The sequence below is a fragment of the Pituophis catenifer genome, unplaced genomic scaffold (genome assembly GCF_029215685.1).
Source record: "Pituophis catenifer annectens isolate HBS135680 unplaced genomic scaffold, rPitCat1.0.hap2 SCAF_1, whole genome shotgun sequence".
Taxonomy (NCBI): domain Eukaryota; kingdom Metazoa; phylum Chordata; class Lepidosauria; order Squamata; family Colubridae; genus Pituophis; species Pituophis catenifer.
The window spans coordinates 164,327,656-164,355,470 of record NW_027256881.1 but is presented as its reverse complement, the minus strand read 5'-3'; the positions used below and the strand labels follow the sequence as shown (position 1 = coordinate 164,355,470).

Genomic DNA, 27,815 nt, shown 5'->3' with positions numbered 1-27,815 from the left:
CAACTTCGGTCAGCCACACGCTTCCCGAGGCAATTTGGAAATATTTCCGTTCTGAAAAATTGAATAAAAGAACACGGACTCTCTCGCCTATATATCTAGGGATAGCTTTGTATGTTAATATTTTGCAAGAGAAGCATATGCATAATCACCGTCAGGATAGTTGTCCGCGGAAATTTGATGAAATGCTCATCAAGACGCTTTCCCATTTTCCTAATCAAAGGGGTGGGGAAGAATTCACTGAAACCGGAAGTTCAGTCAATGTATCACTCTAACTTCCATCTCTGTGTATATCTATTTGTTTTCACAAACGCAGCTTCGACACGCCCACCAAGCGCACAATCCGGCGAAGACGCCCCTGATGTTTATTTTCGGGGCCGGAAGTGGAAATAGGATGGGCGAGTGCTTGCCCGCCTCCAGGAAGTTTCCATTTCCCCGCTTGTTTGGGCAGTGTCTGCCAAGAGTTGTTTCGAAGAGGGCGCGAGGCGCAAAGATGCCAGTGGCGGTGATGACGGCGACGAGCGGCGCCTTCAGTTACCGAAAGCTGCTGGAGCAGTGTGAGACTCAGGAGTTGGAGGTAAAGGGGTGTGGGGGGGGGGTGGCGACTATGGAAACGCGGCGCGAGGGAGGGGGAGCAGGAAAGCTGGGCCGCGCGAATGGGCTGGCACGCGAGGTACCAGGCACGTGCTCTTCCCGCCACCCCTCTTGTCTCAACCACTTCAACGCGATCTCATGGACGTAGCGAATGCTGGCTGGAGAGGAGACAAGTCTGGTCTGAGTTGGTTGGGTTAGTTGATGTCTTGGCTGCAATATAGTAAACGGAAAACGCTCTGGGACATTGAAAATGTCGAAGAGAAAAGTTTTGTAATTGTGATTTCACACTTAGAGAGCCTTGGGAATTTGCTAAATTTGGAGAGAGCAATAGATTTTTCAGAAGCATTACAGACTCAGGATACCATACAATCCTTTGCATTTTATCTTTATGTTCTATTGATATTATTCCAATTTCTCAGTAGTTGTGAGCTGCCCAGAGTTGTTGAAAATCGGGTGGCATACATCTTACATAATATCCACATTAAAATTAGTTACAGAAATTAGACTTGCCAGTTAAATGCAGCCTGTTTCTTCGGTCATTAAACACAGTGGACTTTATAATACATATGTGTGGGTAATCCTTGAGTTATAACCATTTGTTTAAAATTAAAACAAGGGACTTAGTCTCCAAAGTTGTGGCTGTCATAGTGTCCCTTCGATCCTATTACCATTTGCAAATTTCTTTGCCAGCTTCCCATAAGTAAAGTCATTGGGGAAGCTTCCAGGGAAAGTTACAAATCCTGTAAATCACTTCTGCCACTCTTTCTCCCAAGCAGTGGTGGGTTGCCCCCGGTTCGGACCGGTTGTATAGAACGGCGCACGCAGCCCCATTGCAAACTGGTAGTAAAGGTAAGTAGAACCCACCCCTGCTCCCAAGGAGCCCTGCTACAGAGTTTGGATCCCAGGACCTCATTCTCCATGGCAGCTCACCTTCATAGCAACTGCCATCCATACCACTCCCCTGCTTGTCCAAGGCTCCTGCTGGTCTATTTGCACTTCCATCTGGCTGGATGGTTCACATTTCCCACCACTAACCCCAGGCCCTTCATACCTGCATGTGCACTTGCGCTCACACGCGCACGCACACACACCTGGGACTTCTGCCTCTTCCTGCTTAATAACCCACACAGTCCTGGAGTTATAATAGCAACCAGAATTGCCTTCACTAAGTGATGTGGTCACATGATGTGATATATTAAATCTGGTAATCCTGGTCCCAATTGCTATTGTAAAATGTGGTCTATCTGTATGAACTGCATTAAAAAAGACAAATTTAATTATTATAAATAATACAAATAGTAACTACATAGTTACTACAACCAAAATAGCTCTACAAATTTTGGTTTAAATACTAGGCCTGGTCAAAACAGGTCAGCTTAATTCTATTGGAATTTTGTATGAAATAAGGACTCTGAACAGTACTATTTGTATTATAATTGTCCACTGGTGATAATTGTAAGCTATCTCTTATTGCCCCAGTAATTTTAAGACTACAGATAGTCCTCGACTTACAACAGTTCATTTAGTGACCGTTCAAAGTTACAATGGCTATGAAAAAAGTGATTGATGACTGTTTTTTACACTTAATACTGTTGCAGCATCTTTGTGGTCACATCAAAATTCAGATGCTTGGCAACTGGTTCATACTTATAATGGCTGCTGTGTCCAGGGATCATGTGATCAGCTTTTGCAACCTTCTGACAAGCAAATGGGGAATCCATATTCATTTAACAATCATGTTACTAACAAATGCAATGATTCACTTAAAGTCATAAAATGTGGCAAACTCACTTAACAAATGTTTCACTTAGCAACATAAATTTTGGCTCAATTGTGGTTGTAACTCAAGGACTTCCTGTATTTTATTAGCTCCTTGAAATCTTTACCTTTCATTAGCTGAGGCAAATAATGTGGTGAATAACCACTTTCTCATAAATGTACATGCCTTATTCTCCTTTGCCAAATTGAAGTCTGTATTTCAACATTCCCTCATTAATGTTCTTTTAATTTTCTTTATCAAGCTTTGTTACCTAGAATAATTGGACAATTATAAATGCTTGTGAAAGGCCCGGGTAGGTCCTAAAGCAAATTGATTGTCCTCCAAACTGAGTTTGAGAGTAGGATAAAGTAATGTCATATCTGAATGAAATAAAAACTTATTTAGTGATGTATTTTGACCAGAGATTTAAGATATTGAAATGTGTTCAACTGCACAGAGGTGAGGATGGGCTGTATCGTGCAGTTTGTGGAAAGCACCTGACTGCCCAGGTCTTCTTTTCAGAGGGAATGAATTGGCTTTTATCAGTGTTCTTTGTCCTCAGCTATGTACTGCTTTGTATAGGACACAATCTAATTTTTTATTTTTATTTTTTAAGGCCCCTGGAGGAATAACAACATCACCTGTTTATGCTCAACTCCTGGCTTTGTATCTTCTGCATAATGATATGTAAGTAATACGTTTAAATAATAGCCCTGGACCTATTAGACATGTGTAAGATTATTGACACAATTCAGATAATGTTTTTAGAATTAGATGAATTGACATTAATTGACATTCCAGTCAACAAGTTGTAAAAGCAAATGCATATGATGTAGCTATAGGTGAAGTATGCTGTACTTTTATTGATTTTTAGTAAACCGAACCTTTGCTAGTTAAGTAGGATTTTGAATTTGCTCATAATGTTTTTAGGTTTAGATTAGATTAACAGAGTTGGAAGGGATGTTATAGGTCATCTAGTCCAACCCCCCACCCAAGCAGGAGACCCTACACCATTTCTGACAAATGGTAGTCCAATCTCTTCTTGAAAGCATTCAGTGATGAAGCTTCTACAACTTCCAAAGGCAAGCTGTTCCATTGGTTGGTTGTTCTCACTGTTAGAAAATTTCTCCTTATTTCTAGGTTGAATCTCTCCTTGGTCAGTTTCCATTCATTATTCCTTGTCTGGCCTTCAGGTGCCTTGGAAAATAGCTTGACCCCTTCCTCTCTGTGGTAGCCCCTCAAATATTGGAACACTGCTATCATATCTCCCCTGGTCCTTCTCTTCAGTAGACTAGCCATGCCCAGTTCCTGTAACCATTCTTCATATGTTTTAGTCTCCAATCCCCTAATCATCCTGGTTGCTCTTCTCTGCACTTTTTCTGGAGTCTCAACATCTTTTTTATAGTGTGGTGACCAAAACTGGATGCAGTATTCAATATGTGGTCTTATTAAGACTTTATAGAGTGGTATTAGTAGCTCACTTGATCTTGATTGTATCCCTCTATTAATGCAGTTTAGGATTGCATTGGCTTTTTTGGCTGCCACTGCACACTGCTGGCTCATATTTAGCTGGTTGTCCACTAAGACCAAAATCCCTCTCACAGTTACTGCTATTAAGCCTGGTTTCACCCAATCTATATGTGTACTTTTGGTTTTTCTTGCCTAAGTATAAGACTTTACTTTTCTCTACATTGAATTTTATTTTGTTAGATAGGGCCCAGTGTTCAAGTCTGTCAAGTTCCATCTGGATCTTGACACTATCTTCTAGAGCAGGGGCCTGCAACCTTAAACACTCAAAGTCATTTGGACCCGTTTCCCACAGAAAAGAAAACACCGGGAGCCAATAAGTTAACAACCGGTGTGACTGGGTGGGTGTAGCCAACTCAACATCACTCACTCCCACCCAGTCACATGACACCCCCCCAGCCACTCCAGAGTGGGAGAGAAGGAACCCCCTAAACTGGTGTTGGGTGATGGGAATCTGATGTCCGCTGGCCGACCAGCCTACGAGCAGCATGCCGACGATCATCTCGTCAGCGGCGAGCTGAAGACCAGCTGGCTGGCAGGGAGGCGGGGCATCACAACACCGGTGGCCTGCCGGCTCTACAGGAAAAGCAACTGACATCTGGGAGGCAAGAGCGAGCCAAGGACGACCCTGCTGTTGCCAGGGGCGAGTGGGGCAGGGTCGCATTGTGGCTCCACGTCAAAATGGACCCCATCTCCCCTATTCTGAAGTGCATTAAATTTCAATGTGATGCGCAAGGCGCAAGAGCAGGGGGAGGCCATGGAGGCGGCAACAACAGCAGTGTTGGGAGCCACAGCAGAGGGCTGAAAGAGCATCATGTGGCTCCGGAGCCACGGATTGCCAACACCCATTCTAGGGTGTTAGCTATTCCTGCCAGTTTAGTATCATCGCAAATTTGGTAAGTTCCCCTTCTATTCCCTCATCTAAGTCATTTATGAAGATATTGAAGAATACTCGGTCTAAAATGGAACCTTATGGTACCCTGCTGCTTATTTCCCTCCATGTAGACATAGACCCATTAAGGACTACTCGTTGGGTACGGTTTGTCAGCCAGTTACGAATCCATCTGGTGGTGATGCTATCTATCCCACTTTTCTCTCATCTTACCAAGAAGTAGGTTATGGTCTACTTTGTTGAAAAGCAAATTACTTGTTTTGTTTATTCATGTCAGAAGCATCACAATTAAATAAGCAAATTACCATATTTTTCAGAGTATAAGACACACTCACCCCCACCCCCAAAAGTGGGTGAAAATTTCAGTGCATCTTATAGACCGAATACGGGCCTGTTTTTGGCCTCCCCAACCCTCTGCACGTTGCATTTTTGCCCAGTAGCACTCTGCAGTGCTCCGCATGTCCTGCTTTCGCCAAAAACGGGCATGTTTTTGGGCTCCTGAACCCTTTAGCCATCCTGTTTTCACCCTCCCTGGCCCCCAGAAGCACTCTGCAAGCCAAAAACTGGTGCATTTTTTGGTGAAAACGGGACATGCAGAGCACTGCAGAGTGCTTCTGGGGGCCAGGGAGCAACACACAGAAGCCAATAGCTATTTTTTTTTTTTCTTGTTTTCCTCCTGTAAATCTAGGTGCATCTTATAGTCCGGTGTGTCTTATAGCCTGAAAAATACAGTACTTCATAGATTGGAATATATTTCTGTAAGGCGAGTATCTTTCCCTTTACTTGAATAACATATTACTACAAATTTACAAGTAAATAATTGATTAACTCAAATCAGTTATTCTTGGCAACTATTAGGGAAGCATTTTTTTTTTTCCTGTTTTGGAGTTTTTAGATGACAGTATTACAATACCACATATAAGACAGAATACAATATATTTTGGACATGTACATCAAACCAATTCATAATAAGAATGTAATGCACAAAATAAATGCCTAAACTTTTGTGTTGTAGAATGGAAATATTTAGCTGAAACTCTAGGGTTAATAGAAAAACAAAAGTTATAAATTATGGTTGTAGAACATCCTGCCTGTTGAAGTACTGGGTGCTTCATTGCTGGAGATTTTTAAGATTGAACAGTGTTGACTGGGATGGCCTGAAGATTCTAGCATTTGGCAGAGAGTTGAAGACTTCCAAAATCCCTTCCCGCCCTATGTTCTACATCAGTGGTCCCCAACCCCCGGTCCGCGGACCGGTGCCGGGCCGTGGAGTACCTGGCACCGGGCCGCGCAGCGGCCGGGGGACATGAACGCTGCAGCGCAAAGGCTCCTGGGCCGTGCGCAATGGGCCGTGCGCAAAAGCTCCTGGGCCGTGCCCCCACCCCTGCGCGCGCTCAGCGGGCCGCGGCGATAAAAAGGTTGGGGACCACTGTTCTACATGATAGGTACAAACAAACAGTATGAAATCTGTATTCTTTTGCTTTTGAAATGTATGTACAGTGTATATTGATGTGTTCTTAGAAGGATGTAGCTGAAAACTTACGGTAAATATACATTATTAAATAGATTTCATTTAAAAATGTCCTTATTACTGGCTTATTTTTATTAGGAATAATGCCCGTTATCTCTGGAAGAGAATTCCTACTGCTATTAAGTCTGTAAGTATTTTTCAGTACTATCAAAACAAAAAACAATATTCTCAGAACCATGTTTCCCCAAACTACATTTTTATTATTTAAAAATGTATGCTGAATACAAAGCTCCTCCTGATCTTAATATTTGGGAACATTATTGTTTTTGCATTTTTATTCAAATGTTTATAATATGTTTTTGAATTGTAGGTCTCAGTACAGCTGTGTTAGTAGTCTGAATACTGAGCTTACTTTATAAAAATGGAGGGGAAGGTTGTTGAGAAGATGGTGGGTCTGCAGCTGAGAAGAATCATGGAAGTAGTGAATTATCTAGACTAGTGTGTCTCAATCTTGCCAAATTTAAGATGCGAGAACTTCCAACTCCCAGAATTTTCCCAGCGAGCATTCAGTTCTGGAAGTTGAAATCTTAGTGTTGCCAAGGTTGAGAAACACTGTTCTAGATGTATTCCAGTCTGTTTTCAGGCCAGTGCTGAAACAGTTTCGGTTGCATATGTGATAGAATTGGGATGGAGGTGGTCATCCATCTTTGTGTTCCTTAATCTCTGTCTTTTGATACTATCAATCAAGGTACCGTCTTAAGCCAATTCTGTGGGTCAGAGCACAGTGTTACAGTAGTTGCCTTCTTTTCCTCAAGGCTGGTTCTAATCGATGTTGCTGGGGGAAAGCTATTGCTCCCCAAACCCTCCGTTATGGGGTGCTGCAGGATTCTGTTCTCTCCCTTCCTTTTCAACATCTGCATGAAACAACTGGGTGAGGTCATCTGCTGATTTAGGGTTCAGCATACTGATGATATTCAACTATATATTTTGACTGTGGATGGGCCAAGGGTCTGGAGGCTATGCGAGTTTGAATGGAAAGCAACTGTCTCTAACTCATTACTACCAAGACCAAGTAGCTGTGGATGTTTGGCATGCTAAGATCTGGGAATATTCCATCTCTGACCTTTGATGGAGTTGCATTTACTGACTTGAGGGTTTTGTGCAACCTGAGTCTTCCTAGATGCACAGTCCAGGAAGTGTCAGCTATGGCCAAGAAGGCTTTTGCACAGGCGCACCAGTTGTGCTGTTTCCTAGATGGGAGGTCATTCATGCTCTGGTCATCTCATGGCTTAACTACTGTGCTTCGTGGAGCTGTCCTTGAAGACTACCCAGAAGCTTCAGCTGGTCCAGAATGTAGTGGCACAGGCAGTAATGGGCATACTTTGGTAACATGTAACCATGTACCTCCTCTTTTGCAAGCTGACTGGTTCATAGTTTGCTTCCAGATACAATGTGAAGTTTTGGCCATTACCTATAAAGCCTGACGTGGCATGGAGCCTGGTTACTTGAGGGACTAGGATCCCACAGTATCTGCTGGCCCATTTGATCAATTAATGCCATCTATCAGGACCCCGGAAATATGCCTTCTTTGTAGCGTTGCCTGCCCTCTGAAATGAGATTCCTCCTGAAATCTGTAAAGCTCTGACTTGGCTGATGTTTGGAAGGGATTTGAAAACCTAGCTCTTAGCCCAGGTCTTTGGTGAGGGTGAGTGAAGCCCCTTTGGGTGGTGTGGGTTTATTCCTTTTTATACCCATCTGGGTTTTTAAAAATAATTTTCCTTATTCTTCATTTTTATCTATTGTATTTTTTCTTGTTTTTAACATTTTATTTGAAACTGTCAAGACTTATTGTCCAGAGTCAGGCAGCCTATATGTTTAACATTAATAAGAGTTGGTGCAGTGGTTAGAGTGCAGTACTGCAGGCTACTTCAGCTGACTGCTAGCTGTTCAAATCTCACCGGCTCAAGGTTGACTCAGCCTTTTATCCATCCGAGGTGGGTAAAATGAGGACCCAGAACTGCTTAGAGAGGGCTGTAAAAAGCACTATGAAGCGGTATATAAGTCTAAGTGCTATTCCTATTTAATAATGATGAGGTTTAGAAATGATTTAGTGGACAATAGCTATCAGAATGTTGCAGAATATGCACATTGTGCAGGTTTTTTTGCACTATAATAAGATCAAAGTTGCCATGAAAATCAGATCAAAGTACTTTAAAACAAAGGGCAGTTAAAACAAAGCCCTTCATATACTAGCATGTATGTCAGGATCTATTCTTGTCATGAGTCATACCGATGAATAATAATTGCAGTGGCACAACATTGTGTGCTTTTCCTTGATATATCACTAGACCGATTGCAAAATAAAATTCTCTGTAGCCCAAACGTCAGCTAATAAGAAAAATTACTGGCAGCTTTCCTGCCAGATAAAAGTAAAGGGATTTTTAAAAAATGTGGTAGCAAAGCCAGTAGCAGGTTTAGCCCACTTCAGCAGCTCAAGTTAGTTTTTAATATATCTTACTCTTTGTTTTTTCTTTACTTAATTGTTCGTTATTTTTAGTTGCCCATTTTTTTTAGATTTAGTCAGCTGCACTATAATCTTAGGATGTCCTGCCAATTATCTTGATGAGGACAAAGAGGGAATAGCTGCAGAATGTGGCAATGAATGTAATGAATGACATAGCAGAGGTGATTCTTAATTTAAAAAACAAGATTTGTTGATATCTCCATTCAACAGGTTGTGCCAGTTGTGGTTAGTAGAACTTAATCTTGGGGCAGTATGATTGCCTCACTTGTGAATCCTGAACTTCCATGTTAGTTATTAAACATTGCTTTCTCAACTTTATTACAATATTATTATAAGATGCTAAGGACTATACTAGGTATGTGCAAAATAATACAATATAATATTTATTATGTATAACAGTTGGGCATGCCAATATTGATGGGAATTGTAGTTCAGAATAATGAAATATATCAGGTTTCTTATCTTTTCTCTAAATTAATAGGCCTTAAACACCTTTCTCAAATTATGGTTGTAGAACATCCTGCTTGTTGAAGTACTGGGTGCTTGCTTCATAAATATTTTTTTTTTAAATTTGATTTATATGCCGCCCTTCTCCGGAGACTCAGGGCAGCTTACAATGCATTAAGCAATAGCCTTCATCCTTTTGTATATTTATACAAAGTCAGCTTATTGCCTCCACAAACTGGGTCCTCATTTTACCTACCTTAGAAAGGATGGAAGGTTGAGTCAACCTTGAGCCTGGTGAGATTCGAACTTACAGTAATTGCAGACAGCTGGTGTTAATCACAATGCTTTTAGTCTGCTGAGCCACCAGGCCCTGGTGGCAGCAGGCCTAGAGAGGAGGTGCTAAAATATTCTGTATAACTAAAAGCATATTTGTTTTGTTTTGTCAAACAGCTACAGCTTTATTCTCAATTCTTTCTTTGCAGGCAAATCTTGAACTTGGTGCAATTTGGGCAGTAGGGCAGCGAATCTGGCAAAGAGATTTCCCTGGAATATATACAACGATTGATGCCTATCAGTGGTCTGAATCTATTCAGCCAATTATGGAAGCACTTAAAGGTATAAATTTCTTAGTTAAAATTGTGCATATTGTACCACTGTACATACAGACCACTGTACCTCAGATAGCCGGATGTGAGTCCCTTTTTGTGAAGTGGGGTCGTGGGGCGCAGATGGGTCTGTTGATCACGTACCTGGCTCCCTGCCACGTGGCAACGACCCTGCCCGAGCTCCTCAATGTTATAGCCGAGGTGGCGGCTGATACCCCCAGACTTGTGGTCATGGGGGATTTCAACCTGCCATCCATCGGGGAAACATCTGAGGTAGCTCGGGAGTTCATGGCTTCCATGACGGCCATGGACCTGACCCAAGTAATTCACGGCCCTACTCATATGGGGGGACACACTCTGGACTTAGTTTTTATCTCTGGTCAGTGGTTGAGTGGCCTTGATATAGGGGATGTAGATATCGAACCCTTGTCATGGTCTGACCACTCGCTCCTTCGACTTGACTTTCTGACCGCCGTACCCCGTCGCAGGGAGGCGGAACCAACCAGGTGGTTCCGCCCCAGGCTCCTGATGGACCCTGATAGGTTCCAGATGGAGCTTGGGCCATTTCCTGAGACTCTAGCTCATGACTCGGCTGATGACCTGGTGGCCGCCTGGGATAGGGCGGCTGCCGGGGCTTTGGACCGGGTCGTGCCTTTGCGGCCTCTGACCCGGCACCGAACTCACTTAGCTCCTTGGTTTTCCGAGGAGCTGAGGGAGATGAAGCGCCGGAAAAGACGCCTAGAGAGCAGTTGGAGGGCCAGTCGTTCCGAGTCTGACTTGACACTGGTAAGGTCTCATATTAAGACCTACCTAGTGGCGATAAAAGCGGCGAAATCTAGCTATTTTGCCGCTCTTATCGCATCATCAGATAACCGCCCAGCCACCCTGTTTAGGGTGACCCGCTCCCTCCTCCATCTGGGAGCGCGGGAGGACCCCTTGCAGGGCCGAGCTGAGGATTTTGTACAGTATCTGGATGATAAAATAACTCAGATTCGGGAAGACTTGGCCGCCGACTGGGTTAGTTCAGACGAGATGACTGAGGCAGGCCTTGAGAGTGTTATCTGGGAGGAGTTCGATCCTGTGGCTCCCGAGGACGTGGACAGGATCTTGGGACGACTGAACGCAACCACATGTTTATTGGACCCGTGTCCCTCCTGGTTGGTGCTGGCTTCCCGGGAGGTTACACAAGGCTGGCTCCAGGGGATTATTAACGCTTCTTTGAGCGAGGGTGTCCTGCCGGCCGCCTTGAAAGAGGCGGTGGTGAGGCCTCTCCTCAAGAAGCCATCCCTGGATCCGGCTATTTTGGCTAACTATCGTCCAGTCTCCAACCTTCGCTTTATTGCGAAGGTTGTTGAGAGTGTGGTGGTGCGACAGCTCCCCCAGTACCTGGATGAAGCTGTCTATCTGGATCCGCTCCAGTCCGGCTTCAGACCTGGGTACAGCACGGAAACGGCATTGGTCGCGTTGGTGGATGATCTCTGGAGGGCCCGGGATAGGGGTTATTCCTCTATCCTGGTCCTATTAGACCTCTCAGCGGCTTTTGATACCATCGACCATGGTATCATGTTGCGCCGGCTGGAGGGACTGGGAGGCACTGTTTTGCGGTGGTTCTCCTCCTATCTCTCCGACCGGTCGCAATCTGTGTTGACGGGGGCAGCGGTCGACCCCAAGGCGCCTTGTTTGTGGGGTGCCGCAAGGGTCGGTCCTCTCGCCCCTCCTGTTCAACATTTATGTGAAGCCGCTGGGTGAGATCATCCGTGGTTTTGGGGTGGAGTTCCATCAGTACGCTGATGATACTCAGCTGTACATTTCCACCCCAGACCATCCCAATGATGCCTTGGAAGTGATGTCCCAGTGCCTGGAGGCCGTGCGGGTCTGGATGGGGAGAAACAGGCTTCGACTCAACCCTTCCAAGACCGAGTGGCTGTGGCTGCCGGCGTCCCAGTATAGCCAGCTGACGCCATCGCTGGTTATTGGGGGCGAATCATTGGCCCCCACAGAGAGGGCCCGCAACTTGGGTGTCCTCCTGGATGCGCGGCTGTCCTTAGAAGGGCATATGACAGCCGTGGCCAGGGGGGCTTTTTGTCAGGTTCGCCTGATACGCCAGTTGCGCCCCTTTCTGGACCGGGACTCCCTACGCACGGTCACTCAAGCACTCGTCACTTCTCGTCTGGACTATTGTAACGCTCTCTACATGGGGCTCCCCTTGGGGTGCACCCGGAGGCTCCAACTGGTGCAGAATGCGGCTGCGCGGGGGATTATGGGAGCGACGGGGCGCTCCCATGTGACTCCTCTCCTGCGCGAGCTGCATTGGCTTCCGGTGGACTTCCAGGTGCGCTTCAAGGTGTTGGTGATCACCTTTAAAGCGCTCCATGGCTTAGGGCCAGGGTACTTACGGGACCGCCTTCTGCCACCAATAGCCTCCCACCGGCCGGTTCGCTCCCACAGAGAGGGCCTCCTCAGGGTGCCGTGGGCCAGACAATGCCGGCTGACGACCCCCAGGAGGAGAGCCTTCTCTGTGGTGGCACCTACCCTATGGAACAATCTACCCCCAGAGATACGAGTGATCTCCGACCTCCGGATTTTTCGTCGGGCCCTAAAAACTCATTTTTTTCAGCTAGCCGGTCTGTCCTGATTTTAGGGTTAGTTTTAAAATTTTAATATTTATTTTAATTGACAAGTTTTAAATTATGGGCCAAATTTATAAATTATTTTAACTTTATTTTTAACTGTGATGTTTGTATAGATGTTTTTTATCTGGCTGTTCACCGCCCTGAGTCCAAAAGGAGAAGGGCGGTATAGAAATTCGAATAAATGAAATGAAAATGAAATGAAATATTATTAACCATGAAAGGAAATTAAAACAATGGCTTGGGTGGCCCCATGCTTCCTTCCCTATTACCTTTTAAGGGCTTTGCCTTCAGAAATTAGTCACACCAGCTAATGAAAAAAGGCTGGTTGATGTAGGAAATGGGTTATAGAAAGGAGAGGAAAGGTGTGGGGTGGAGTGGAGTGAAGAAAGAAGAGTTGCACGCATAGTTTAAGAAAGGGTAATCTGCTAATAGATACTGTAGGTTATGGTTTCAGTATATATTTCTAGGTAGATGTATATTGTAATAGAGTTGCCTTTGGTGAGGTGGGCAGTATTTAAATTTAATTTAAAAAAAATAGTAGCAGTAATAATAGGTTTTCCTCCAAAGTTATTACATTGGTAGCGTTGAGTTGGAAGATTTCCTGGGAAGATGGTTATTGTCAGATTAAGGAGTGAGGAATGAAATGTGGAAAAAGTATACCCAAAGTTGCATCAAGAACAAGTATTGTTTCTGAATTACTTTTTATTCATGCCTTCTTCTCTGCCAAGAACTAACTACCTTTAAAGAGAATTTCCGCTCAGATATAACAATATATTGGTTAATGCAAGCTGAGGTTTGTGCAAAAACTTCAACTTCTACTTTGCCAAAGGATATGTATGCAGCATTAGATCATCAGTTAGAGAATTTACATTTGAGCTATACTTTATCTGTTTTCAACAAGCCAACAGAAACTTGTCTGCCATGAATACCATGATATCATTATTCATTTTGGAGCAGTGCTTAACAGATTTTCACCTTCATTGATAATATATCTTGACAGGCTCTTCCATTTCCAAAACCCTGATACCAGTTCGCAGGAGAAATGTTATCATTTTCAGCTGTGATTGCTGCCACTGCTACTTAATTTGAGATAATATATGACATAAATAATGTGAGGTTTGGTTAAGGTTGACATTCTTTATAAATTGGAATTCAGTATTTAATGCTTTAAGTTTTTGATTATAGTTCATCAAAAGCAAATGTTGAAGTAAAACACATTTTTCATGTATTTTGATAGGATACTTCATTTGTATATAAAGGAATCAGACATCTAACCAATAATCTCCCATATAAATGCACATTTCCGATTTTTCCTCAAGAGAAACTTATTTAAGAACACAAGGTGTTTTCCTATCCTTGGTAGGCTAGCTTTGCATTAACTACCTCTCTAATAGATGCAACAAGGCGGCGAGCATTTGCACTAGTCTCTCGGGCATATCCTTCCATAAGCGCGGATGACTTTGCAGCCTTTGTTGGACTTCCTGTAGAAGAAGCAGTAAAAGGTACTGAAAATACCTGAGTTGTAAATAAATGTTGCATATACTCGACTTTGAGCTTGTATGAATATATTTAGACATTTGGTAGACGCCCAGTTCTCTAAGTGCTTCTCTGTATGATTTGGTGGGGGGTGGGGAAGCTGATTTTATTTTATCATAACTTTCTTCCACAGTTTATGACATCTTTAATCATCTTGCAGCCAAGATTGAAAAATCCCTTGTCAAATACTGTATTTTTCAGAGTATAAAGTGCACCTTCCCCCCCCCCCCCAAAAAGAGGCTGAAAATCTAGGTGCGTCTTATACTCCAAATGTAGCCCTGCCCAGCCTCACAAACGGAGATTTCAGAGGCTGAAAGAAGCCTCTGAAAGAAGCTTCAGAAAAAAAGCTTCCAAACAGAGCTTCAGAAAAAAAGCCTCTGAAAGGCTTTTATCTAAAATAATATGGCAAGCAACAAAAGAAGAATCAGCAAAGGTTCTAACTATGCTAACAAATCTGGAGAATGACACAATAACCAACAGATCGGAAGAGGTTAATCTATATACCAATACCAAAGAAAGGAGATTGAACAGAGTACAAATAGTCCTTCAGAATAAAAGCCTCTGAAAGAAGCTTCAGAAAAAAGGCCTTTTTTTTTCTAAAGCTCTGTTTTGGAGGCTTTCAGAGGCAGAAAAAAAAGCAAGGCTCAGAGCTCACAACCAATAAACCTGTTGCTAAAATTCATCTCTAAGAACAGCTGATTGGGGGTATTCCGGAAGGTCAATCCACCCACCAATCAGCTTCTTTCTTATTACCCTCCCCAAAAGCTAAGGTGCGTCTTATACTCTGGTGCGTCTTATACACCGAAAAATACAGTAATAGTCATGCCTATACCTTAATATTATTATGCATCATCTGTTATGTATCTTTGAAATTGAGAGTTAAGTTTTTAATCAATACAATCTTGTTTAGCAACCATAGTTGAGGCCAGCTAAGTTAAGGTTGTTAAGTGAAACAGTTACTAAGCGAAACTGCTTATGATTTTCAGCTTTCCTTTGCTTTATAGATCTGTGATGGTCATACATGGGATGATTGTTCTTCCCATGTTACTTTTTCAAAAGTGAACAGTATCTGAGGCAGTCGCTAAACAAGGATTTTATTAGAATTATGTTACAAGACTTTAAGTTCTTACAACTACCGTGTTTCCCCGAAAATAAAACGGGGTCTCATTTTCTCTTGGGCTTCAAAATAAGCAGTTGGGCTTATTTTCGGGGAGATCTTACTTTTTTAAAGTGCTACCGCTGGCCCCGCTCTCTCCGTCATGCTGTCTGCTCCCCAGAAGCAGCAATGGAAAGGAAAAAGACCGAGAGGGGTGGGGGAGAAGGGAAAGAAGCGATCCCAGAAGCAATGGAAAGGAAAGAGACTGGGAGAGGGGGGGAGGCAGGGAGAAGAAGGGAAAGAAGCAATCCCAGAAGCAGCAATGGAAGGCATGTAGGCATACAGGTTGGCACTCAGCAGCCCAAAGGTGGTGGCGGGCAAGGCGACATAGGCAGCCACTCCCAAAGGGGCCCTGGCAGGCTGGTTGGCAGTCAGAACGTTTTTTGGAGGTTTTCAATCTGGGATGATTCAACCCTGCCAGGCAGGAGCAGTCCCGCAGCGCTGCCAAGCACAGCACTGTCAGGAGAGCAAAGAGGCCAGTAGCAGCATGGGCAGCCGCTTGGCCATTTAATGACTTGTGGATGTTTTCAACTCCCAGAACTTTCCCATCAGCTTCTTCCCCTTTCTGGGTTGCACCCACCAGGTCCGTTGGGGTTGGAAGTTCGATCGCACCCCATGAGGGAGCCTCCATCAGCTGAGCCAGCACGGGCCGGGAGGTGCCTCTCATTTTGTCTCTCTGTGGAGGCCTCCCAGTGCAATGCTCTGCCACAGCTTTGGAGCAAACCTCAGCCTTTCCTGCACAGGATTGGAAGGCTGGAGGCTTTGTCTTGCTCCAATCAGCAGGAACCCCCCCTCCCACTTTCCCTGCCGATTGTTCTATCCCTGGGGAGCTCTGCACAGACACACATCCCAAAAATGCTCCCTCTTAAGCCTTCAGCCTTGCAATCCTGCGCAGGGAAGGCGGAGGTTTGCTCCGAAGCCGTGGCAGAGCATTGCACTGGGAGGCTTCCGCAGAGAGACAGAATGAGAGATGGCTCCCGGCCCGTACTGGCTCAGCTGAACTGCGGGCGGCAATTAAGGTGCTGAGCTTCCATAACGTGACTAGGAAAGGAAAGGGCTGCCTCCTGTGCTGCTCATGCCCACCCCTTCACTAGGGTTTATTTTCGGGGGAGGGCGTATTACGCCCGCCTCAAAAATCAGGCTTGGACTTATTTTCAGGACATGTCTTATTTTCGGGAAAACATGGTATATTTTGTAAATAAAAATGAATCACGGCTTTTCTAAAACGATGCACATTTTTAGAATTGCTTACAATTTTGCTTTGCTGATTTTTTTTGAAGATTATCAATTTATGTGGCAGTGTAGAAATATTTTATTAGAATATTTCATTCCTTTGATAAAGACTACAAAACTGGTTTCTGTGCCCGGTATGAAATAATTTTAAAAGCAAAAGTATGTTTTCTAAAATTTGCGCTTAGTTCACTTACTGTATTACTTTTAAAGGATAACCGGCTGAATAAAAGGAAAACTAACAATAGTTCACTTTATAGGAAATGGAAATATAGCAAGGAATAAAAAACAAGAAATAAAAACAAATCAGGAAATTAATCCCATCCAGTGTTTTCCATATTGAAACATGTGTATGAAACTAATTATACCTAATGACCTATATTATAATTTTAGGAGTTCTTGACCAAGGATGGCAAGCAGATTTGTCAACTCGAATGGTTATGCCTAAAAAGCCAGGTAGGTGGAGGTCTAGTTCCACGAGGATTTATGGAAGGGGGAGGGAAAGAGAAGGGAGGTGACACTTCAGGATAACTGAACATTGCTTGCTTGCCTTTGCTGCACACAATTGAAAATGTAATTAGTATTTACATGCCAACATTTCTTTCAAATGTTTAAAATAGTGGGGGGGGATACTCGTAAGGTATGTCAAATAAATGAACTAGTGATCTATTTGAATGGGTGCAGGATGTTTTAATTAAATGGATATTTTAAGTAAAACTTAAATAGAAATAAACAGGAAGTGCCTCAGCTTGCTTTTTCTATCTGGTTTTTGGCAATAAAGACTCAGTTGAGCATATTTTTCAATGACCTTAACTGACATGCCTGAATTGAGTGAAATGTAGTTACAGTTAAATTGGTTACAATTTTGAATACCATTTAAGTTGTCAAATTAAATCATTTTTGCTAGTTTAAATTTATATTCTATATTGATAATAAAGGCTTGTAATGTGGTTTACTTCTTTGCTGAAAATTGTTCTTCAAACTATCTGAGATGACTCTGGGCTATGTCTGCTACAGCAATCATTCTGTATTTTATTAACTTGAATTGTATTTGCTTCTAGCAAAATCTTTTTTATTTTATTAGGAGTAAAATATTAGTATTTTTATTGTATTACCTTTACAAACTCATTGCACCTACAGAGAGTTTATAAATAAATTTAAAAATACTGCTACCAGCATAGACTGGAACATACAGCAGATTCAACTTGCACATTTTCATAATTTGTAAGTTTATTATTTCTAGTTTATTATTTCTAGTTTGCTTTCTGTACTTAGTTAACAGCCCAAGACTATTTTTTCTTTTATCCCATGGTTGTAGAGTTTGCTTAAGAGCTTAGGAGAGGAGTTAAGTGACTTTTTACAAATGAGAGACTAGTAGATTTTTCTTATGAAATTTGGTGTTTGATGGGGGATTGGAGTGGAGTAGTCTGCCCCCAATTGAATAGGACTTCTGAGAAAAATATTACAATTACTCAAGGCAAATTACCACAAGTCTTAGTTGGTTTGATGGACAATTTAGGGTTGGTTGATATATGAAGACAGAAGAATGTCAATTCAAGAAAGTACATATCCTTTTCAAGAATAGACGTGATTTGAATTTCAAGATATTTGGCTACTAAAATTTCCAAGGTAGAGATATTAGTTCTTACCAAATACTTTTTCAGAGAAAATACAAAATATTTTGGATGAGATAAAAAAGAAAAGATTTAAAGAAATCCACAGGATATATAAGTATTTCTGAACAAATTAAAATCTTATAAGCAACAAGTATCCATGTTAGCAATAAGAGAAATAGAAATAGCATTTAGACTTCACAATGCTTTACAGCCCTCTCTAAGCAGTTTACAGAGTCAGCATATTGCCCCCAACAATCTGGGTCCTCATTTTACCAACCTCAGAAGGATGGAAGACTGAGTCAACCTTGAGCCCGGTGAGATTTGAACTGCCAAATTGCAAGCAGTCAACAGAAGTAGCCTGCAGTACTGCATTCTAACCACTGAACCACCGCGGCTCTTCACAATGGAAATAAAATGCAGCTATATGAAAGAAAGAAATTTTGAATTTGCGAATAAACCAAGGGAAGTTATTGGCTTATCACTTAAAGAAAATGATGCTAAAATTACAAGGTGGAGACACTGTATTAATGGATAATGTGGATATACACAAATATTTTGCCAATATTCTAATTTGTGTAGAACATATGTACTATGACTGTGTTGGCGAACCTATGGCACGTGTGCCGGAGGTGGCACACAGAGCCATGTCGCCTGGCACGCATGGCGTCGTTCATTCTTCCAGGTTTCCAGGGCACGTATGCGCACCAGCCAGCTAGTCTGCTGGTTACTGGTGCGCATGCGCATGCGCCGATCAGCTGGCCTTAACATCTTAGTGCGCGTGCACACCGGCCATGATCTCATTGCCTGCATGCAGCCCCAGGACTCTTCCCTTTGCCAGCCAGGAGTGCTGCCACCAGTCACTCCCATGCACCCAGCTGCCTGCCTGCCTGGTCATCGCCACCATGAGGAAAGGCCCCGAAGTTGCCTTGCCTGGGATCCACGTGGGCTGCCGCAGGGGGAGGCCAGGTATGGCTGGCTGGATGCTGCCCGGAGCTGAGCTCGAGGCTGGCAGGAGGAGGAACGTTGCCTCTTAGCCGGCTTGAACTGTCTGCTGCCGCAGCCTGCCGCCATCCCCTCTCCCCTGCCAGCTGCTCCTGGCACTGCCAGGGAAGCGGCTGTGTGAGAACCACTGCCGCCAAGGGCAAGGGGGTGGTAGTGGCAAGGATGGATGGTCCGGGTCTTCCCTGTCTCCCCGCCTGAGCAAACTTTTGGCATAGCCCAGGCCTCTGGAGGGAGCGAGGAAAGCCCTGGCCTGCTGCTCCTGCCGCCGCCACCCCCTTCCCCCCAGCAAGAGCGGTTCTCGTGCTGCTGCTTCTCCAGCAGCACCAGGAGCAACTGCCGGGGCAGAGAGGACAGGGGCAGGCTGTGGTGGTAGGCCGTTCTCGCTGGGTAACAGACAGCCTGCTCCTGGAGCAGGAGAAGGAGAAGCCACCAGCGGGGAGGTGAGCTGTCCCAGGAGGACTGGAGGAGAGCGCAGCTCCCCACTCATGGAAATCCACCAGCGGGGAAGTGGTCGTGGAAAGCGGTAAGAAATGCACGAGCCATGAAGTGGTCATGCTCCCTGGCAGGAGAGGGTTGCACGTTCACTCCAGCAGAGGTTTGTGCAACCCTCTCCGGCCAAGGAGCATGACCGCTTCCTGGCCAGCGCACCTCTTCCTGCGCCTACTTCCCCACCAGTAGATCTCCATGAGTGAGAAGCTGCGCTCTCCTCCGGTCCTCCCGGGGTGGCTCACCTCCCCGCTGGCAGCAGCTCCTTCTCCTGGCTGCTCCAGGAGCATCCTGAGACTCTGCTTTCCTTGACAAAGTGCTTCATCAGGATGCAGCGCAGGGGACACGCACGACACCGGGGGATCCATGCAGCTACTATCCCACCCCTCCTCAGCCTCAGTCACGCCGCGAGGCTCCAACTGGAGGATAAGATGGAGGAAGAGGGGGGCGGGGGAAGTCTAAATGGCAGCTACCTTGAGCAAGCTGCAGCACTATTACGCAGGGCTCCGAGTGGTTGGAGAAGAGGCAGAAACAGCAGCCAGGGCTGGGCTTTCAGCGGGTAAGCAACGCTACCTCTGCCGTGAGGAACTTTGGAAAGAGAGGGCAGGGGCAGGCTGTGGCCGTTCTCGCCAGCTAAGAGACAGGCTGCTCTCACAGCCTGCCCCCCCCTCCCTCTCAAAAGTTCCTCACGGCAGAGGCAGCGTTGCTTCCCTGCTGAAAGCCCAGCCCTGGCTGCTATTTCTGGCTGCTTTGCCAAGGAAAGCAGAGTCTCAGGCTGCTCCTGGAGTAGCCAGGAGAAGGAGAAGCTGCCAGCGGAGAGACGAGCCGTCCCAGGAGGACCGGAGGAGAGCGCAGCTTCTCACTCATGGAGATCTAACGGTGGGGAAGTGGGCACGGTAAGAGATGCGCTGGCCAGGAAGCGGTCATGCTCCCTGGCCGGAGAGGGTTGCACAAACCTTTGCTGGAGTGAATGTGCAACCCTCTCCGGCCAGGGAGCATGACCACTTCCTGGCTCGCACATTTCTTAATGCTTTCCGCGACCACTTCCCCGTTGGTGGATCTCCATGAGTGAGGAGCTGCGCTCTCCTCTAGTCCTCCTGGGGCAGCTCGCCTCCCTGCTGGTGGCTTCTCCTTCTGCCTGCCTGCTCCAGGAGCAGCCGGTCTGTTACCTGGCGAGAACAGCCTGCCACCACAGCCTGCCCCCGCCCTCTCTGCCCCGGCAGTTGCTCCTGGTGCTTCCGGAGAAGCGGCAGCACCAAAACCGCCCTTGCTGGGGGCAAGGGGCTGGCGGCGGCAGGAGCAGCAGGCCGGGGCTTTCCTTTCTCCCTCTCCCCAGAGGCCTGGGGCTATGCCAGAAGTCTGTTCAGCTGGACTGCCCTCAGAATAACAACTTTCCAGGCCCAAAATGGGGCGGGGGGGGGCAAAGTGCATGTGCAGGGTGTGCATGCACAATGTGGGGTGCATGCGCAGGGTCATGTGCGCATGCGCATGTGGGAGGGTTCGCATTGCATTATGGGTGCTGGCACGCATGCGAGCTATTGCACGCACACATAACACTTCCGGCACGCCACAAGAAAAAGGTTCGTCAACACTGTTCTATGATATTTCAGTGGAGAAAATAAAGATATATTTCAGAAAGCAAAATGACTGAGCATTACAGAAGAATGAATTATGAATGGGCTTGTAACAATAAGAGAAATTTCAGAAGCTACTAAAAAAAGTAAACTAGGAAAGGTGCCTCACTAGTTGGGTTATTGAATCTCTGTTAGAGTATTTTGAGGATTGAACACTTATAACCGCTTCAAAGTACAATGAATTCTATTTTATAAGGAGGAAAGATGCCACATACTTGGGAAGACTCTTGCTATAATATTAATACTTAAAGAGAGACAAGATTTGACTTCACAAGAAACTAGAGACCAATATCATTCTTGAATAATGATTAATAATTGTTTACAACAATTTTAGTTGAAAAACTGAAAATAATTCTGAAAAAAATTATTCATGAATCAGTTATGAGGCTCAAATGACTCAGGGGAATAGTTTGCCTCCTGGAGTTGTGGGTGTTTCATCATTGGGATTTTTCAAGAATAGATTGGACAACCATTGCCCAGGAGGGAATATGGTCTTTTGCCTTGACCAGGGATTAGACTAAAAGACCTCCAGGTTATCTTTCAGCCTATAATTCTATGTTCTCTTGTGGGTTTTTACTTTAAAAGCAGCTAAATGACAGTGTTAGATACCCTGGAATATTTGAAACAATATAATGAAAAACAAACTGCATTGAACTTTTTAGATGCAGAAAAGGCTTTTGATAGTTTGAGCTGGATTCTCTTGTTTAAAGCTCTGGAAGATACAAATTTTGGAGAGAATTTTATAAAAATGGGTGAAATTGATTTATACTTCACAAATAGCACAAATAATTGTTAATGGAGATTTAACCAAACCATATCTAGAAATAGCAATGACAATGTTGCCCACTGTCTCCTCTTTTGTTTATTTTAGTTCTTTTGTTGAAATATGAGACAAAAGAACAAGTGAAAAAAAATGCATGGTAAAATGAGCTAAAATTTTTGGCTACAATATACAAATGGATCAGTGGGAACATACATGGTTGAAAGGATTAAAATTTACATTGTGTTCTAACCTTAAAGATCATTTTGATAAAAGAATATAACATTGATTTTTGTCACCATAGATACCATATTTTTCAGAATATAAGACGCACCTGACTATAAGATGCACCTAGGTTCTTATATGAAGAAAACAAGAAAAAAAGTATTCTGAACCAAATGATGTAGTAATATATTTAATAAAATATAGCAGAATAATATTTCAATCATGTAAAGTCAACAGCAGTATTAACCATCATCACTATCATTAACAAATGAGGAGAGACTTTAAGGGTCAAGCACTCTTCTAGTTTTCTGGAAACCCCAAGAACTCATCATCACTAGTGTCAGAATTTAGGAAGCTCAGTTGCTCATAAATCACTGATACCACTTTCTTCCCTATCTTCATATATGATATCATCTTCAGTTCCATCTAAGGCATTGTTAATGCCACATTTTTTGAATGACCGTGTAACGATTTCATCCTTCACTGAGTGCCATGATGTTTTAACCCATTCACAAACTTGAGTGATAGTGGGCCTCTTCATTCGTCCAGTAGGTGTCAGATCATGATTACCAGCAGCCATCCATTTGTTCCACTCTTCTCGCATATAGACTTCAAATGGTTTGTTGATGGAAACATCAAGAGGTTGAAACTGGCTGGTAAGACCCCCAGGAATTACAGCTAGATGGGTCTTCACTTTTTTAAATCTCTTCTTTGTGGTTTTGCTAATACGTGCTCTAAACTGGTCAAGCACTAATAAAGCAGTTTTTTTCAGAAGCTCTCCAGGACATTTGGACCACACTTTTTCAACCTGTACTCTCATTCCATTTTTGTCCATCTTTTCTCATGAACATGCACAACAACTCCTTTTGGAATCAATTCTTTTGGAAAGGTTTTCCTTTGGAAAATTAACATTGGTGGCAATTTGGTGCCGTCTGCACAGCAGGACAACACAACCATGTAATGTGTTTTCTCATGTTCTGAGATTTTCATGGTTATGCTTATGGCACCTTTCAGATCAACAGTCTTATTAGATGGTACATCAAAGGACTTTATCCATATTTCCAATCTGGCCAATTTCAAAATTATTTTTCTTCCTAGTGTCTATTACAAATGTATGAAAAGGTAGAATCTTAGATTCATACTCTTGGCATTTTTTGCAAAATTCTAGTTTTGGTGTGCACAGCAAGGCCATATCGCCTCATAAATCTGAAGCATCACAATGGTGATCCAGTAAAATCCTGAATGCCTTTCTCTACAGCAATGCATTTGGCTTCATATATTACCTGCAAAGCCATTATTCCAGTGACGTGTGATCCATTCTTTCATGTCCACCTCTAACTGGCCACTTTGCAGCAAGCCCATGAAAGTTGTGCTTACTTTTATCTTTTACTTTTTACAGATGATCCACCTGTTTCCTCTACTCTCTTACCGTTTTTTCAGTTGGAAGTGGCCCAAAATGTTTCTCCGCTGCTCTGTTTCCATGTTCCTCAGCATATTTCACTACTTTTATATGCTTGTCTTTTCTGCTTTGATATCCTTGTACCGGTATGTAGCATCCGGAGGTACCGTAGTATTTTTCTGCAAGAAATAACTGTCAGTAATGTGTCCTTTATAATAATACAGAGCATTGTAGCTGAAACCATGTTCATACATTCATACACAAGATGCAGATATACCATATACAGTACATGCCACACTAGCTCATTATGAGGGAAATACGAGGAGCAGGAAAAGAGGAGAAAGCAGTCTCCTTCCCTCAAGCTTGCTGCTCCAGTGCCCATTTCTCCATTGCACCGCAGCTCTTCTGCCCTCAAAAGCCTCATCTTTGATTTTGACATTGGTGATTCTTTTGCTCCTGAAAAAAAAATTCTAGCAATGTTATCTTTACAAAGACAAACAGATAGGCTCTAGCATGCCTGCCTGTGCTAATAAAACACAGTCTGCCACCCCCAAATTGCATCGATGGCTGTGGTATGTGAAGGGCAGGAAGCCATGCCATGCCCAGCAATCGGGGGGAAATGGACAGCAAGAGGAGCCCCATCTTGCCACGTATGCCCCAATGAAAGGCAGCAATCCGGCCGCTTCCCTTGCCCGCCCTTTCTGGTGCTGGAAGTCAAGCCGTACTTCTCTCTCCATGTCTCTGGGCTCACAGTCCGTGCAGGCTGGGAAGGGTGCACTTGTGGCAGTGTGGCAGGCGGTGGCAGGACGTCCTCTGTGAACTGCTCAACGAACAGGGCAGGCAGACATAGAGTATGCCCAGGCCAGCCATTGGTGGGATCAACCGATTCTCTGAACTGCACACAACTTTAACAAGAGTTCAGCTGAACTGGCTGAATCCTGCCTCTGCTGCTGCCTCAGCCAGGGAACTCTGGAGCCTTCGCAGCCGATAGGTAGTTGGATCGGCCTCCCAGAATACCGCCAATCAGCTGCCTGTTGCCACACCAACTCCCTCCCCCAGGTATGGCAAACCCCCAGCTGATGCAACATTCGATGGATAAGACGCACCGAATTTTTCACCGACTTTTGGGGGGGAAAGTGCACCTTATACTCTGAAACATATGGTAAATTGTCTAGAATATATAGGAATATTTAGAATCTTTGCTGGAATTGTGAACAACATGAAGAAACTTTCTGTTATGAATGATGGACATAAAAACAAGCAATAAAAATTGGATACAAATTAATATACTAATTTAGATTTTAAAGACTAATGTATAATTGAAAACTTTTGGGATTAATTGACAGAAAATATATTTATGACTGATTGGAAATTCCTTATAGACTTGCATGAGACAGAAAATGTTTGATGTTTAGAAAAATACTGGATAGTAGAAAAAAGTGAACTTTTTTATAATCCTGGGTAAAAGGTAATTTTTTAATCATGCTTATATTTGCTATTTCTTTTTGTCTTTTTATGTTTTCTTTATTCTGTATCAGTTTGTTACTTTTTATGTTCTCTTTTAAAATAAAGGAGCCTTGGGTTTTGGGGGTGGTGGTTCTATATTATAAATTTCCAAAATCTCTTAACAATGTGTTTGTTTGATAGATGGGTTTTGCTGTTATATATTTCAGGTCCTCAGGAGCCTACATTTAATAGGTTTCATCCACTATCAGGTATGTAGTGAAATCTATCAGATTTTTCGTCGGGCCCTGAAAACCTATTTATTTCAACTAGCTGGGCTGGCTTGAGTTAAATTTTAAATTGATTTTAAATTGGGTTGTTTTAATTTACGGCCAAATATTTAATTATTTTAATACTGTTTTTAAATTTTGTATGCTCTGTTTTTACCTTGGCTGTGCACCGCCCTGAGTCCTATTTGGAGAAGAGCGGTATAGAAATTTAATAAATAAATAAATAAATAAATGTATATATCAGGTTTGTCTCTATAGCTGCCCCAGTCCTTTGGAGCAGCCTGCCCTGTTTGGAAGTCCAGAGAGCCTGTATCATCTTAAACTTACAGTAGGTCATCAAGACCTGGCTTTTCCCCCCAAGCACAGGGCTAAGAATCAAATCAGTCCAGCAACTCATGGAGTTGATGAGATGTTGGGGCACTGTAGGGCAAGTATGCTTATTTTTTAAAAAAAATGTTTGTGAATACTGTTTATTGCCTGCTGTGTACCACCTAGAATTATTATAGGATGGCTGTATACATTTTATAAATAAATGTATTAATATTTTATATCCTTGCTGCCTAAAATGTTCTAGCATTGTATTTATGTCTGTTTAAATAAATTAATATGGCACAAGATTATATGTAGATATTTGAAGTCTACTCAGTTTTTCTTTATGCAGACGTGGAAGCTTCTGAAGCTGAAGTAATTATTTCCCTTGTGCTACAAAGCACATAGCCAGTGGCTGTTTTTCTTTTCAATAACGCTCACATTCCAATATTGGCATCATGATGCTGTTCAGGATCTTGTATTAAAAGTTATAAAATATCTAAGAGTGAGCATTAAATTCTTAGTATTTGTAGACTTTCTAATGATTATGTGGGTGAGGGCATTGAAGGATTTGTTAATTATCCATTTACTGTGGCCATGAACGAAATTTTGATCTATCCAGATCTTTCAGAAACAGCAGCAGGAGGCAAAGGATACACCTGCAGCCTCCAGAAGTACAGCTTGTTATCTTTGTAGGATGGAAATAATAATGTAGTTTCTGTTCTCATCATGTTTTCTGCTTTCTTTGTAGAACCTGCTCCAGTTCCACCAATTCCTAATGAACAGCAATTGGCCCGATTAACTGACTATGTAGCTTTCCTTGAAAATTGAAAACTCTGATCACTCATTCATGACATGCTATATACTTTGAGATTCATTTGCATTTTGTTTATTCTGTTCAGTTTTTCAGTGTATGCACTACAGCGTAACATAATTTTACATTTTACCATATTGATTTTATTGAAGCAAGTCTTTCAATTTAATTCCCATATTTAATTGGCTGAGTATGTGGACTTAAATAACTCATTGCGGAAGAAGTAGCTCTTCCCCATTTGTAATCTATCATAAATTGGAGGAAAAGTTAACCACTACCATGATTCAGCTGAAAACTAAACATTGAAAAGGACAGGGAAGATCAAAATGCAGTCAAGCAATGCTCTTAAAACTAAGTCTATCAGAAAACATTGCAGTGTCTTTGTTTGATTATATATTGCTATACATTTCCAATGAGTTTCTGCTTTGGCTTGTCACACATTGAAATATCTAATGGCAGATTTTGAAGGCTATTATTTTAATATACGTTAAAAGATCTGTTCTTGAATATAAGCACACATTAAATCTGAGAGATACCAAAATATGTATTTGGTAGAATATATGCATGGCTAATAGTTGTTGTATAACAGTCCTGTTAGCATTGTGGTTTGAGACTTTAAAAAGCATCAGCTGATTTCTCAAACTGATAACTTGCTTCTGTTTAAACCAGAATATTTAGATTGCCTTCTGAATGTTCCTTGTGCTCACAAGAAACAACATCTGGTTGCTGAAGCCAGTAGATGAAATGATTCTTGAACTTCAGTAGAACTTTTCTGTGTTGGAGTCTTGCTAATGTGAGAAGAAAGGACACATTTTGCTTTGTCATTTTTTATATGGCATGCTCCTAGAGTTGTGGGTTTTTTTTCTCTCCCTTGTTATTAGACATCATTTAATGATCTGTTCAAAAATTGCTGGTGTCTGTCCTGTGTAGTGACACTTCTCTCCTAGTGCATTATTACTGTATGTTCTTAACTGTTTTGGATGTGTTTGAGTGCAAAAGGGTCCTAGTTTCTGCACAGTTACCTTAAGAGTATCTAAAGGGGTGTAACCATTGATTTTGCTATTTATTTGAAAACCTCAGAATAGAGCTTAGTTTTGGTATTATTAAAATATATTTACATCATTCTGGTCTATTTTTAAAGTTAATTTTTCTTCAAGATATATATTTAGGTTTAGCATTACTTTAGCAATCAGACTAACTATGAGTTTGTGTATGCAAGTTTGCATGTGTGAAATCTATGTACATTAAAGAATACTTGGTGATATTTTAACGGTAAGATCCTAACCATGTTAAATGTAAACTTGTTTAACTATAGTGTAAGTATGGAGTCATGAAGTAAGTTACAGAAGATAGAGAACATTTGTTCCTTGAGAACAAAAAAATAAGCAAAAGTGCATGTAGAAGTAGTTAATTTTTTATGGACCAACTGGGAGAAATTGAAATTATTGCAATGGTATATTTATTCT

General features: G+C 42.9%; 1 protein-coding gene across 1 annotated transcript; it reads left to right on the top strand.

Annotated features, from left to right (window-relative positions):
* Nucleotides 1-395: 395 nt before the first annotated feature.
* Nucleotides 396-27,471, top strand: COPS8 (COP9 signalosome subunit 8). Its single transcript, XM_070933160.1, has 8 exons — nucleotides 396-574; nucleotides 2,967-3,037; nucleotides 6,379-6,427; nucleotides 9,694-9,826; nucleotides 13,844-13,951; nucleotides 16,765-16,827; nucleotides 25,167-25,208; nucleotides 26,287-27,471. Exons 1-8 carry the CDS (start codon nucleotides 491-493, stop codon nucleotides 26,364-26,366), a joined length of 630 nt encoding a protein of 209 aa, XP_070789261.1. The 5' UTR covers nucleotides 396-490; the 3' UTR covers nucleotides 26,367-27,471.
* Nucleotides 27,472-27,815: the final 344 nt, after the last annotated feature.